Consider the following 15,470-nt stretch of genomic DNA (forward strand, 5'->3'; position numbering starts at 1 on the left):
GCTTATGTCAATTTAGTAGTAGTTGTGCCATTATAGCTGCTGGTTATCTGTTCTTATCATCAACCTTGCCATAGATGATTTGATCCCAAAACTGTACACAGTATCATCTATATTCTCAATACACCGTCCATTCATTTATGCTTTGTCAATTATATTGTCTAAATCGTTTTCCATTTCTTTCAGTGTATTCATTACACCGAACCACAACCACAAGCATATGGTATAAGATTAAAGATAATACTCATATAAATCTAGCCACATATCTTGCATTTGGATCAATTCTACTAAAAAGTCATGCAGATGTTAATATCACATTTTGGGAGATGTTTAATGCGAAAACACAATAATGCTAGCCCAAATGACATTCTCTTGGTCCCCAACTGCAGTAAGTAAATAATTTATTACACATATCTCAGTCTGTTCTGCTCTGTGCAGAATTCTTGGCCATTAATTCACATATATATACAGTGTTCAAGACTACAAGTTATTTCTCCTCAAGTCACTGCACAGAAAGATTTTGGAGTTTGGACCATAGCTTGCAAGTTACAAATTTGCAATGAAGAAGAAATCTCTTCCAGTTGTGCAAGAGAAAGCCGCTATGCTAGGGAGGCGAAGTTCTATATCTGCAGATAAGCATAACCGCTGTATGATTGTTCCATCTACAGTTAATATGGTTGCAGAAGCTATAGAAAGAAAAGACTCTAACTGGTATAATTTTGCCTCCTAACTCTCCCCTTTCAGTTCTCCATATCTGCCTATTGTTAATTTTTTGGTTATCTCGTTGTGCTGAGCACCTTCTGGCTGCAGGCTTGTTCGGACAAAAGTACCTAGCGATCTGGTTGTACAAATTGGAAAGAAGAGGAAGTTCCACCTGCATATTGTATACAAGTTTCCCTCTCTTCTCTATTTTCTAAATCCTGCCTTTAAATTAAAATTCTTTCACAATTTATTCTCATGAAGTCATATTTCATTTATTCTATTCCTTACTGACTGTATATAACATAGCTGTCATATATATATATATATATATATATATACATGCTATACATCGTGTTTATCAAGTACAGATTTTTAATGTGAAACAATTAGAAGTTTTCTAAGGATTTTGGGTTCATTGTTAATTTCATGGATGTAGTTATAAAAATGTTCTGCAGAATGTTTTTATAATAAGGTTACAATGTTGTGTGTAGTCTTTGAAGATTCAGGATTTTGTGAAAATGCTAAGGTCCATCTAATAAACTTAGATATGAGTGAACAGAAACAGAACCAGACATCTTATGTTTAATCAGGGGATATCTATTTTGCATATCATGATTCTTGAGGGTGTTATTAAGTTATTTGGGAACTTTTGGAGGATGAATTTGGGGAAGCCTAGAGAATTGTTTAGGTCTTATGGGTTGTGATACGGATGTGTTTTCGTATGGAGTTTTATAGCTCAATCCTTTTACAGTTTTATCTAGTTATCTAAGCTATTGTCTCATCCTGCTAAATTCTTGAGAAGTATGCCTACATCCCATGCTTCTTGCTCTTTGCCGTCCTTGGCTAACATGTTACTTCTTTGTTCTTGTTCATATATAGCTTCCTATGATCTCAAGAAGTGCCTATCTGAATAGAATTGTGTTTGAGAAGAAAAATGCTGGCATGAGGATTAACAACTTACATCTCGAACTGAATAACCTTCCGGGTGGAGCAGAGGTATTCGAGCTGATAGTGAAGTTCTGTTATGGTTGGAAGGTAGAGCTAACAGCTAATAATGCTGCACCATTATACTGTGCTGCAAATTTCTTGGAAATGGTTGATGATCTAGAGATTGGTAACCTCATTTCCAGGACTGAAACTTTCTTAAGCTTCATAATATTTTCTTCCTGGAAAGACACATTCCAAGTTCTGAAAACCTGTGAAACAATTTCTTCATATGCCAGAGATTTGCAGATCCAGAGAAGGTGCTCTGAGGCGATTGCTTGGAAAGTTTGTACAAATCCAACCGCAATCTCTCTTGGCAATGATGAATCACAATGCTTCAATTTTTGGGTGGAAAATCACACTGATTTTTCATATGAGAAAAAAATAGCAGAGAATTGGTGGTTTGAAGATGTTTCATTGCTTAGAATTGATCATTTCATTGAAGTAATGACTTTCATTAGGAAGAAAGGAGTTAAACCCGAGGTTTTGGGGTCCTGCATAGCCTACTGGACTGGTAAATGGCTATCGCGAATCTCATTTGGGGTTCGGATACCAAGCCACAAAAGCATAAACCATCAAGTAAGAAGGGTGATTGTTGAGAGTTTAATTCGGATAATACCTGTTGAGGAAAACTCATTACCTAGCAATTTCTTGCTTCATCTTTTGAAGCTTGGTTTGATGATCAAAATCGATGCCAGTTTATTGTCTAATCTGGAGAAAAGGATCGCCTCAACCTTGGAGAACTGTCAACCAGTAGACCTCTTGGTTAAAAATTATGGAGAAAGTGAGACTTTGTATGATGTTAACATTGTAGCAAGGATAGTGGATGCTTATGTTTCTCTTGCTTCTAGAAATTCTGCGTCGAAGATCTTTGTAGTTGCGAGGCTAGTGGATGGCTTTCTGGCACTTATAGCAAGGGACAACACTCTTCCTGTTGATGATTTTCGAATGCTTGCAGAATTGTTGCCAAAGAATGTTCGATACTCTGACGACAATCTCTACAGAGCTATAGATAGATACCTCAAGGTATGCTCTCAATAAGATCTTTTTACTAAGTTTGATTTAAAGGTCAATTATTTTTACTAGTATTTCGCTTTATGGTTAAGTATGGTGTACTGCATCCTATTTGCAATGTGTAAGTTGGTTTGAGTCGATTATGTTTAAAATGCAGGCACACCCAAACTTGTCCGAGAAGGAGAGGGAAGGGGTATGCAGAGCCATGGAGTACCAAAAGCTATTACAAGAAGCACGTGAGCATGCGATGAAGAATGATAGGCTGCCATTGAATATGAACGCGCAATTTATGCTTCTTCAGCAAGTGAACATGGTGAAGTCAATGGTAAACGAAGGGTCAATGTATAGAAGAACAAGTGCACAGATGATTATAAGCAAGCAAAGCGAATGCTTCAAGGTTCAAAAACAGATGAAGATTATGAAACAACAGGTTGAAAGCTTGAAGAATGAGCTGAATAAGGTGCAGCTATGTAGAGTAAATATAAAAAAACTCGCCAGGAAATTGTAACTTGAAAATAAGGTTAAATTCCTGTTCATGTACTCTGATCTGTCTTTAAGCACCAATATAACAAAATAATTCAACTTTAAACGTTTAGTCTAATAAGTGTGTGTGTGATAATGCATTGGTAAAAAAAATTATTTGTAAATTAGTAAATTTGATCCGAACTTAAGTGATAAATTTAAGACAGGATCAACGAAAACAATGAGTTTACAATACTACTATATTACTAAATTGAATATGTATATATTCTATAGAAACGAATTACAGGATTTACAACATATATGTCTTCAAAACCAAAAAGAATTACAGCAAAGGCATATAGCTTAAAATTTGGGCATAAACCATGTAGGAGCAAAAACCCTAGACAAGGTATCGTTGCCTCAGTGAAACCGTTTGATCTCTCTGGACGCCATGTCAAACATACTCATGTCCTTTCCACCATCATCGGTTAAGTAAATAGCATTATGCTGACAATTAGGGAGCTTTGATTTATGAACACTCATGGCAGTGTTATTACCAACTAATACCATATAATCACCTAAACCTTTAACATCGGACCAAATCTTCACGTCTCTATAATGATAAAAAAGTAGAGCATCTACAAATCTAGTCCTAGGCACGATGTCTCCCAAACCACTCAACTTATAGACCTTAAAATCACGAGTGTAATAGGGTGTTGCTTCAAGTTCGTCATGAGCTGGACCAAAATTGGGTTGCCAATTTCCAAATCTATATCGTACTCGTACTACTATTAAACAATCACCGGCTAACTCAACCATATAGCAGCAGTCTTGACGAATACCCAAATTAACGTCGGTTAAAAAAGGGAAAGGAATGGAATTACAAGGCTTATTGGCATAAACAGGTTGAGAAGGACTATAGTTACGAATAGTGCTAACATCACAACAAGTGGAGAATCCATGAATGTCCATGATCAACACTAATCCCTTCGAGTACAACACATCAAGAACATGACTACTACGAGTTATGGCTTTTTCGCCCCTGCTTGTTATAACCTTTGTCCATGTTTTATCTCCAGGTCGAGCCAACGATAATTGGTGATTATAGGCCACCATTACAACAAAGTCATCTTCGTCAATTTTTATTACAATTGCCTTGCGCACATTCAATTCTAAATAACGTGATTCAAGGATGGTAGGGTTAGTTGATCTTTAGTGATGGTAATTTAATTTCAAAAGTTTCAAATTTTTAATTTAGGTCGAAAATTATTTAGATACAATTATTATATGTAACTTCATTCTATAATTCAGGTCCAAACAAAGAAAGTCAAACTCACTCTTAATTGACCCATTAATTTTATGAGGTCCAATCTTACTAGTTACCCTACATCATTCTCTCTCTTATATATATATATATTTCATACATCCCAAAATTTTCCCACACAAAAAGGTTTGTATTTTCCTTTTCCTTTAATTTTTTTTTTATTCCTTTCTTTTATTTTCTCTTTTTTTTTCCTTTCTTTTTTTTTTACCTTATTCCTCCATACGTGAGACTTCTCACGTCACTGCTCCTGCTGCTACTGTTCACCGTCAGCAGCCAGCTGCTGCTGCCGGTCGCCGGAGCGCCGACCACCTGGTCTTGGCGCCGCTGCCACCCTGCCGGCAGCCACCCCTTTTCTCCTTCCTCTTTTATCTTATTTTGCTTAATGTTATTAAATTGTTCTGGGTTTTGATTTTGTAGTATAAAGATAATATTTTTAGTATCAAAACTATGTTTTTGATAGCTTAAACTTATAATTTCAGATTTTAATTATTTATAAATTTTCAGATTTTATGAGTTATAAAACCTAGGGTTTAAATTTATCGAAATTGGGATTTTAGGGTTCTTATGATAAATTAATTTAGGGCTTTTGTTCCTATTGTATTTCTATTGATTAAGTAAGCCTAAAAACATGTTTTAAGGAAGTTTTAAGAACTTTTAATCTAATTTATATTGCTGGAAATTAGGTTAAGTATTAATTTATTTTTGTTGGTTGTTTTATAGGAAGTGATTATTTCTTAGGAGACTTTTAAGCAATTAAAAGTGGCATAAAGGATTGTTTATACGAGGTACGTACATGTCTACTTCGTTATAAGTAGAATCATGTTTAGGTACCAAAAGAATGAACTTAGTTTCATATTTAGGGAACTCTTTGATGGAAATTGTTTGGTTATACATTTAATTAATTCATGTGATTATGTTTATGAGACATGTTTTGGTGAATTGATTATGTTTGTATAGAATTATGGATGCAAGCATGTTGAATTATATTGGATTAATTTTTGTATGGAATGTGGATATAGACATATTTTTATTGGATTGGTTTATTAACCATGTTTTAATCATTAAAGGATTGGAATTGAATGGTTTAAGTGGAATGAATTTATTGTTAATTCCACACGGTTATTATTTATTTTATTACTCCGTCTACGAGTTGCCCCACTCGCAACTCGCCCTCCTCATCTCATCTACTTTCCATTTTAAGAAAATTCATGTCTTTCTTTATAATTTTTTTAACCGTTGTTTTTGTCTTTTTGAAGTTGTTATATTGTTAATTTAGTATTTGAAATTGTTAATTTATTGGTGTGTAAACTTAATTAATTGGAAATTTGATGATGTAAGTTTGAATTATTGTTGAATTGACTAAATCGTTTGTATTATGTAATTTCCCATTTATGCCATGTTCATTTGCTTATAATTGACTCTGTTTTATATCTATAATACTATATAAAGAGAAATAATTTTTTCGTCGATAAATTTTGTCTCCCCTAAATTACCTCTCTACTTTTTAAAAATTACATTATTTACACACAATTAAATCTTTTAATTAAAAAAATAAATAATATGAAACGATTTGAATAGTTGCAAATAATATGAAACGATGAATCGTTGCAAATAATATAAAGCGATGAGAATATATCCTAACTAATTTTATTTTCAAAAACTTATACACTTTTATATAAATGTACCCATACAGTTTTACGTAATTTGTTAATAAACGTAAATATTTTAAGGATTTTTTGACTTTTACCACCAAAAAAAATCAAAAAAAATGTTTTTTACCACCAAAACTTCTAAAAATTTTATTTTACCACCAAACAAAAAATTAAATGTTGTTTTTTACCACCTGTCGTCAAAAACCTAACGGAATTTTTTGAATTCTTTGATTTTCGTGTCAAACACATGCTCTTTAGGGGTTTTGGAGGGCACTTTGGTCCTGTGGGTCCAATTTGAGGTCAGAATTGACAAAAAATGATCGGAAATGCCTCGTTTTGCGTGTTTAAAAAACCTCGATTTGCGTGAACACGCAAAACGAGGCATTTTCGATCATTTTTTGTCAATTTTGACCTCGAATTGGATCCGTAGGGCCAAAGTGCCCCCCTAACCCATGAAAAACATATTTTGCGCATGAAATTCGAAGGAAATTTTTTTAAGCCGTTAGATTTAACGGTTTTCTTGCCGTTTGGTGGTAAAAAACAATTTTTAGAAAATTTTTTGGTAGTAAAATAAAAGTTTTAGAAGTTTTGGTGGTAAAAAACAATTTTTTGATATTTTTTGGTGGTAAAAGTCAAAATTTCCATATTTTAATGTTATTTGTTTAGGTATATTTTTATTTATTTTTAAAAACTTATATACTTTCATAACAATGTAAGTTTTCAGTTTGTATGACCAACTCGGTTTTGGTGTGTATCAATAATGTGTTGAATTAATATATCTTCATTCTTTATTTATACTATTTGAACCTTTATTTTAGGATACGTCACTGTCTTGAAAATGAGTTTGCAAAAGGGTCTTCAAATGTACAAAAAGAAAAATAGGATTACCGATGCTATCAAGTTAACTACGAGACATATAATAACATGTTTTCAAGAGAATTCTACGGATGCTGCAAAGATAACTCAATTTTCTTCGATTATCAATACCTTCGCTTCAGAATTTTCTCGGTTGGGTTTGCCTGAACAATTACCGAGTAGATTAGAGTACATGGTAGACAAGTTACTTTCTACTGAAATGGTGGACGAAGTTTTACAGTTGACTAGTGCACCGTATCCCGCCGCTTTTAAGGTTCCCTTCTTAGAGCTGCGGATGCGGGCCTATCATGTTGCAGGGGACATGGAGGGTGAGCTAATTACTGTTATTAATTTTTTATTGTTGTTGTTGCTCTTGTTCTTGTTGTAGTTGAAATTTATTTTTATTTTATAGGATTTTGGGAGGTTGCTCAAGTGTGGGAAACGAATGAGTTGTTTGCTTATACTGAAACAACTTATATCTTTGGGTAAAATTTACTTTCCCTATGCTTTCTACAATTTTGATTATATATATATAGACTTTACCTTTGTTTATTTAGTTAAAGTTTTCTTTGAAACGATCTAATGTGTTTTTTATTTATTTTTGTTATAGGACTAAGTTGATGGAGTCTGGATCTTTGCAAAAGGCGATTAATGCCTTTAAAGCAGGATATAATATTGCTGAAGATGAAGAAAAAAAGGAAAGGATGAAAAATATGCTTAATGAGGCAGAGACAAGAATGAAAGCTGTAAGAAAAGATGCAGCCCCGTAAGAAATCGTCTTTTACCAAGATGTTCAACGATTAGCACAAGATGATCACCAAGAAGCTGAACATGAAGCCAAAAGACATGGTAGTAATTAATATGAGCTAAACTTAAAATTAAATTAATATGATTATTTATTATAAACTTGTAATTTAATACTTCACAAAAATTATCAACTGTAATTTTAGATTTTACTATTTGTGAAGTACAGTGTGAAAGAAATAGAGGAATAAAAGGTTAAACTGATATGATATTTCTTTGGTTAGGACATTAGACTGAAATTAAATATTTAATTATTTGCAAAGTGATCTTTCTTTGTTTGGTTTAATCTGTAATAGTGTAAAACTAAGGGAAAATTCCAATTTAAAAGTTTCACCTTAATAGGCTAATTTTACATGAATATACAATAACGGTGTAAATGGAAATTGGTAAAAATAAAATTGACTACTAGAAGTTTAGAGAAATTTCCCACCTAAATTTAAACCAAATGACCATAGGATTACTAAATTATGGCCTTATATGTGTACGCAATTACTTTTGTATACACCCGGTTTTCAGTAATTTACTGTACATCGAGTTCACTTTTGTCAAATTTAGCGTCACTTTTGTCAAATTTAATATCACTTTTGTCAAATTTATCAATGAAGCATAAATAACTCTTATATATGTCATAGTAACTTTTGTGCGTTTTAGTGTAACTTTTGCGCCTTTTATTGTCACTTGAAATTACAGAGAAAATTTATTACCTACATTTTCACTCTAATTTAAGACATTATTACATACTTCCTCCGTTTCTATTTAGTTGACGCGTTTGATTTAGGCACATATATTAAGGAGAGGAGAGAGAGTGATAGAGAATGAAAAAGCAAGTGCTAGCTTTTAAATGTAAGGTAAATTACCCAAAAAGGAAACGTGTCAACTAAAAAGAAACTTCCTAAAAAGGAATACGTGTCAACTAAAAAGAAACGGAGGTAGTATGATAGAATCATAGAAGTATTGATGTGTAGTCACTAGTCCATCTCATATCTGTCTGAAATCGACTAGAATCTTATTGAGCACAACCCTTATCACATGATTGATTCTTTACTTGTATCACCATGCTCCATTATGCATCTATACAAGATGACATTGTCATGTGCTCTTAAGTACTTCATATCCATAGGTTTACTTGTACTTGAATACAAGAAAACAGTAAAGACAATTATAAGAAGAAACAGAAATAAATGAGGGAGGAAGATTAGAGCTTAAATTGAAATAAACAAGGGCATACACATAAAGTAGTTAGAATCAAGTGTGTTTAGCCTACAACTTTTCCTTTTACCATTATACAGTAAATTTTATAGGCATATTATTTTGATGGAGTATATATGCGTGTTCTAGACTTTTGTTACATGTAACATGGTTAGTATTTGCTTTCGTTTATCAAGATTTTCTACTACCGTCTATCTTGCAAGCCATTAAATTGATGTATAATTAAAATTAGTGTGTGATCTGGGTAATGCTCCGGATTGCTAGCTTGTACTTTTTTAATTTGATAATTATGTTTGATTGTTTGTATAGATAGTGTATGATGTGGGCGTTGCTTCATATGATATGATTTTTTTTTTTTTTTTTTTTAATTTCATATGTATATGATATTTTTTTTATTTCATATGTAAATATTTTTCAATCTTGTGAAAAATAAATAAATCATATAACCTCTAAAGTACCTAATAAATGAAAGGAATATATATTGTTAATTATGTGAAATTTAAAATACTAATAAAAGTTGGTTGAGATGGTGAGTGTATGACCTTTATATGTTAGATGTTATGGGTTCGAATCCTTGTGATAATCAGCTTAAGCTTTTGGTTGAGATGGTCCACTAACATGGTATCGGAGCCAGCGTGACACAAAGGTCACGGGTTCGAAAATTAAGCGTCGGGTATGAGGAGTTTTCACGAATATCTAACAAGATCTTTGACTTATCTATATGTTTACTTGTACTTGAGTTTTTAATTCTTTATTAAATATAATGTAATTTATCTTTTATGAAAATAATGCTTCTGGACTAGATGTTTGAACTCAATTTGAATCATCATCACAGTTAGTAGTTGACATCTTAGTCACCGACATATCGTTGGTCTTAGAAGCTTAATTAATTGAAAGATTTGGGTCTAATTAGTTGTACAATTTAATTAGATTATCAAAGTCTAACGCATTAAAAAGATTCGAAAGGCTTAATAGATCAAATTATCAATACAAATATATTACATTATGAAATTGAGTACGGTATTAAAATTTAAACCTAAAACAAGAACAAGTTGAAAAAGAATTTGCAACATATATGTCTTTTAACAAACTGTTTGATAATGAAACGGACCTTTGGGGTCAAGTTGCTTGCACAAAGCTAAATATGTATGAAGAAGCATCCGATCTCTAGACACGGAACGATGAACATTAGACTTGGTATGCTTGCAAAAATAGGTAAGTTGATCCAAAGTGGCACACCCTATACTTTGTCCCAAAAACATAAACAACCAATTCATACGCCTCTTCTTGTCAGCTAATACAGGCGCGCAACTGTTTTCACTCTTACAAAATCTACACGCCGGAAGAATAGGGTCGGTCCATTGCTTGGGTGCACGATCACGGTCACGCCATTCGCCTTGCCCTTGTATAACAAACTTAACAATCTCTTGGAACTTTTCTTTAAGGTCATAGCTCACAATGTCGATTGCCTTACATATTTTACATCTTACTTCGCCGGAGATTTTATTAAATCCTTCATCTAACAGTTGTCGTAAGGTATGGACCGTGGCTCGCCGTTCTGTTGCCCAAGGGTACGGGGGTGCGATTAGCTTTTGGCGTTTGATTTTGTAAATAACTTTGGGTCGTTGATTAGACTTTGACACATCAAGTTTGGAAAATTTAAGCGAGAGAGCACGCTCGAGGATAGAATCACGTTCAACTTCCATAATTCTTAGTATACAAAGAACGTTGATGAAGAGTGCTAGAATAGAATTGTGTTTATGTGTTAATTCTCAATTTCTCATTGCCTATATATAAAGCTATCAAAACAAAGACTTGGAGTCTAAGGCAACAATCTAACCATCAAAATATTTCCTAAAATATAGATCCTCCAAGTTATATATTTTTCCCAAATCCTATCCTACTAATAAAGGGATTGATATAGCAATTTCAAACTTCATAAAGCATTGAGTATGTTTGAAATTTGGGCTATATAACTGCATGATATACATGAATCTTTCTTAAGTTTATGAGTTCATCTTTTAAACTAGTTTTGTTTCTAACGCCACCTAAATTGTTGATAAAATTTTTGGATAAATTTCTTGGTTTGAATGTCAAATATAGTCAAATAAACCCTTTTGATAATGCATAGTACTATAGACTATAGTAGTAAAGAAAATAATAAAAGGATAATGCATAGTACTATAGACTATAGTATTTTTTTTTCAAGGAAAATTTGTCAGGGACGACCTTTTATAAAACAAATTTTGTCTGGGACAACCTTATAAAATTATTTTGGCAAAGTCAGACCACTTAAAAAAAAAAAATTTGTAAAGGGAGACCAACCCTCACTTTCAGGCCATTGACCACCGGATTCCGGCGTTGACTCCCACGTGACTAGCACGTGCTCCTCTTTTCTCTAATTACACCCCTTTTTCCTCCAATTTTGTCACATAAAAACCCCTCCCCCCACCAGCCATACCACCTTCCTTGCCGCCGTCCCTGCCAGCGATCAGCAACGCCGGCGACGCCTTGATGACCTTTCCCCTCCATTTTCCCTTTACCCCGACCTTCCTCTTTACCCGCCGCGGAACCACCAAACATCCCAGCAAAACCCTAACCCTTTCAACCCCATCCCCTTCTTTCACCACCACGACCCAATCCCTTGAGCTCGGACACCGGCAATGGCCGTGGGCTTAGGGTAAGGGGGAAAGGAAGGGGTAAGGGGGAAACGATCATCCACGCCAAATCATTTGCAATTTTATCCCCATACAAGTTTGTAAGTATACATCATTCATTTTTTTTTCAATTCCCTTCAATTTTTTCAATAAAATTTTCACAAATTACTTGAAATTGATGACATTAGGTGCTGGAATTCATTCACAAGTGTAATTGTACAGTTGGGTATAGACCAAATGTCTTCTCTACTACTCTCTCTCATCTTATTGCCACCAATTACGCCCATCTTATTATGCCTTTCATCCCAATTCGAGGTTTTGATATGTTCCCAGAATTTGTTTCTATTTAATTTGCCCCTTTTTTGTGTTTTTGATTGATGGGTTTTTCTTTGTTATTGTTTATTTTGCAGAGAAATTGAAGGAGAAGGTTGAGGAAGGGGGAAAGGAAGGGGTGGGTCGCCTTGGAGAGTGGTGAAGCTAGGTGCCGCGTGGATCGGTCACCGTGGAGGGTGGTGAAGCAAAAGTTGGGGCGGGAAATGGCTGGGGCTGCTAGTGGTGGTGGGTTTAATTAGAAGAAAAGAGGATCACGTGCTAGTCACGTGGGAGTCAACGCCGGAATCCGGTGGTCAATGACCTGAAAGTGGAGGTTGGTCTCCCTTTACAAAATTTTTTTTTTAAGTGGTCTGACTTTGCCAAAATAATTTTATAAGGTTGTCCCAGACAAAATTTGTTTTATAAAAGGTCCCTGACAAATTTTCCTTTTTTCAATTGAAATGAATGTAATATAAATGAATTGAGCTACTTCCTTCACTCAAAAAAAAAAAAAAAATAAAATTATAAAAGTGTTTTATAGTTGATATTATATAATTATAAAAGAGAAAAAATTATTAAAAGTTGATATTGTACGTGAAAGTGGTTTATGAGACGAATTTAACATAATGCTACATGATTATATTTTACTTAATATATGAACCATATTATATGGTCAAACAAGAGTAATAATAGTATAAAAGTCTAATTACTAGAACGGAGGAAGTACTAGTTAACAAGAAAGCGATGCAACTTATAAAACAAATGGAAAAACCGAAAAAGTATTATCTTAATCTCTATTAATTGGGAGCATAGTAGGCTAATGCAGGACCAAATATTTAACAAAAACTTTTGTATACCGGTTACAATAACATTATAAAAAAGAGCAAAGAAACCAAGTAAAATAAAAAACTCTGAATCCTAGTTAGCATGAGCACTTCTCTCGATAGGCAACCTTCGTGCATGATACGACTTACGTAGTAATAAATACAAAGTATCATATAAAAAGTATTATTTGGGTAACATAAGTACATAACATATTACCTACTTTGTTGCATATAATATGAATGAAGGTAGTATATTATTTTCGATTTGTGTCGAATTACCTACGTCCGATCCCCATTTTCGTTTAGACCTTGCCTCGTGTCTCCACCTTGATACAACGAACCTAGCCTAAAACTTGGGCGTAAACCATATAGGAGTAAAAATCTTAGACATTGCATTGTTGCCATGGTAAAACCGCTTGACTTTTCTTGATGTCATGTCAAACACACCCATATCCTTTCCACGGGGTATTGTATCTAGGTCATAATAACCATCCATTATCATGTCAAGCCAACACTCCTTACAATCATCGCTAAAGTAAATAGCATTATGCTGACTATTCGGGATCTTTGATTTATGAACACTCGTGGCAGAATTATTACCAACAAATACCATATAATCACCCAAATCTTCAACATTCGTCCAACAACAATTCTCGTTTCCACTATGATCAAGCTTATAAACCTTAAAATCGCGAGTGTAATAGTATGTTGTTTCATATTCGTCATGAATCTCATGATCCGAGTAAAATCTGTCCATGAAATCATCAACTTTATATCGTATTACTACTAATAAATCACCATCTAACTCAACCATATAGCATTCTTCAACATAACTCAAAGTTACCCCATTAAATCTAGGAGAATGAATGGAATTATAAGGCTTGTCATACACAATTAAACAAGGGTTATATTTATTACCAATTGTGCCAAGATCACAATATGTTAGGTATCCATTTCGATGCAAGATCAACACCAATCCCTTCCAAGACATAACATCAGTTACATAAGGCAATTCTTCGCGGCTAGTTGATATAACCTCTGTCCATGTATTAAGTATTCTGTGATAATAGATCACCATTACAACAAAGTCGTCGTCGTCATCATCTCCAATATTTAGTACAAATGCCTTGTGTACTCGTATGACTTTGAAGTCCTCGGGTTCTATCGGACTACTGATGACGGTCCATGAAGGATTAATGCGAGAACGGGGTTGAGACCACTTCGAAAGTATAGTATTGAATGGCAACACTGGCAAGGATTCAAGGGATGGTAGGCTTAGTTGAGCTTTAGTGATGGGATTAAATAACGAGACTTGCTCGTCGTTGTGGCCACCTATCATCACAATCCATCCATAACTCGAACCCCAACACCGCCTCCTAGAGGCTTGTGGTATATTCAATTCTAAACACTTATTCATGCCGATGTCAAAGATTAGCCTACGACCTGAACAAACATCGTGCTCGTGTTTGTGCTCGTGCTCGGCTAGTAGTAACCAAGGTGTGGTTGACATCCACTTTTGCTTAACCATGATGAAAACATTATTCCATGAACGACATACCGCGGAGAAATATACTAAGTCCTCAATTGAATCTAATTTTAGAGCAATTGCATCGAGAAGATCATTTGGCAACATAGACCAATTATCGGCCATCTAAAATGCAACCAACAAATTTATTCGACAAAAAAAGAAAAAAAAATACCGTATGAGAATTGATCAAAATCAAAGAACAGAATTTGGGTATAAATTTAAACCAGCCTCATAATCGTATAATCAAAGTATAGTTGTTCATATGTGCTAGGGCTCTTAGGTGGCGTGCTTTTAATCTACAAAAAAAAAAAAAAAAAAAAAAAAAAAAAAAAAATCAATTCTATAAATCCGTAGTTTTTAGCTTTTATATATATATTGATAGAAGATAAAATTAATAGAAATAAAACTTCCATGTAACTTGGATAGGCCATGTAAGCAAAAGATATTATTTTTTTTAACAATTGCAAAAGTCCCATATGAAGATTCTTGCAGCAAAAAAAAAAAAAAAAAAAAAAAAAAACCAATTCATTAGATATATTTATATGGACTTTATAGGATAAAAAAGAATAGTTTAGACAGAAAATCTTGCGTGGACCTGATCTACAATAATATTATTGTGGACCTAAGGTTTATACACACGTAACTGACATTATATTCAACATAGTGACCCCTAATTTTTTTTTATAGTAACCTTATTTCTAAGGTAACGTAATAACCTTTTTTAAAACTTGTGTGACCCTTAATATTATTATAAACTTAAAATACAATACCATGTTAAATAATGACCTAATTTTAACATAGTGATCTTTATTATTCATATTGACCATTATATTAAATATTCATCAAAAAAATTAACCTCTTATAGCTTTTAAAATGTCACACTAACTTTTATTTCATCATAATAACTTTTATTTTAATATAGTGACATTTTTTTTATTAATAAAACAATCATATTGTCTCTAATGTTAGTGGTTCATAATAAATTAGTGTGAACCAGGTTCATTTGAGAATTTGTACTTGTTTAGAATTCTATTTTCAATCAAATTTGGATAGAATTTTAGGATAAAATTGTAAGTTGAGAGTTTTATTTCGATAAAATACCAATAATATTTCATATGTACAAATTGAATAATAATTTTATTTTAA

General features: G+C 33.3%; 3 protein-coding genes and 1 long non-coding RNA gene across 4 annotated transcripts; 2 read left to right on the forward strand and 2 right to left on the reverse strand.

Moving 5' to 3' along the window:
* The first annotated feature begins 312 nt into the window (after window positions 1-312).
* On the forward strand, window positions 313-3,301 carry LOC145605155 (root phototropism protein 3-like). Its single transcript, XM_081661182.1, has 5 exons — window positions 313-385; window positions 469-708; window positions 808-880; window positions 1,579-2,709; window positions 2,855-3,301. Exons 2-5 carry the CDS (start codon window positions 557-559, stop codon window positions 3,203-3,205), a joined length of 1,707 nt encoding a protein of 568 aa, XP_081517308.1. The 5' UTR covers window positions 313-385; window positions 469-556; the 3' UTR covers window positions 3,206-3,301.
* Window positions 3,302-10,085: 6,784 nt separating this feature from the next.
* On the reverse strand, window positions 10,086-10,709 carry LOC145603878 (uncharacterized). The gene has a single exon (XM_081659851.1). It carries the CDS (start codon window positions 10,707-10,709, stop codon window positions 10,086-10,088), a length of 624 nt encoding a protein of 207 aa, XP_081515977.1.
* A 752-nt stretch (window positions 10,710-11,461) lies between these two features.
* Window positions 11,462-12,449, forward strand: LOC145606306 (uncharacterized). The gene is made up of 3 exons (XR_014105237.1): window positions 11,462-11,761; window positions 11,849-11,975; window positions 12,071-12,449. It is a non-coding gene; the product is annotated as an uncharacterized LOC145606306 (long non-coding RNA).
* Window positions 12,450-13,142: 693 nt separating this feature from the next.
* LOC145603879 (putative F-box protein At1g65740) lies at window positions 13,143-14,447 on the reverse strand. Its single transcript, XM_081659852.1, has one exon. The coding sequence runs from the start codon at window positions 14,445-14,447 to the stop codon at window positions 13,143-13,145; it is 1,305 nt and encodes a 434-aa protein (XP_081515978.1).
* Window positions 14,448-15,470: the final 1,023 nt, after the last annotated feature.

This window comes from Chenopodium album, chromosome 22, assembly GCF_948465745.1.
Source record: "Chenopodium album chromosome 22, dcCheAlbu1.1, whole genome shotgun sequence".
Lineage (NCBI taxonomy): Eukaryota > Viridiplantae > Streptophyta > Magnoliopsida > Caryophyllales > Amaranthaceae > Chenopodium > Chenopodium album.

Bases quoted from the DNA above. Each gene is read 5' to 3' on its own strand.
- LOC145603879 (XM_081659852.1), bottom strand. From the start codon at position 14,447: ATGGCCGATAATTGGTCTATGTTGCCAAATGATCTTCTCGATGCAATT.
- LOC145603878 (XM_081659851.1), bottom strand. From the start codon at position 10,709: ATGGAAGTTGAACGTGATTCTATCCTCGAGCGTGCTCTCTCGCTTAAA.
- LOC145605155 (XM_081661182.1), top strand. From the start codon at position 557: ATGAAGAAGAAATCTCTTCCAGTTGTGCAAGAGAAAGCCGCTATGCTA. The intron at 881-1,578 runs GTATACAAGTTT...GTTCATATATAG, and splicing joins GGAAGTTCCACCTGCATATT to CTTCCTATGATCTCAAGAAG. The intron at 2,710-2,854 runs GTATGCTCTCAA...TTTAAAATGCAG, and splicing joins CTATAGATAGATACCTCAAG to GCACACCCAAACTTGTCCGA.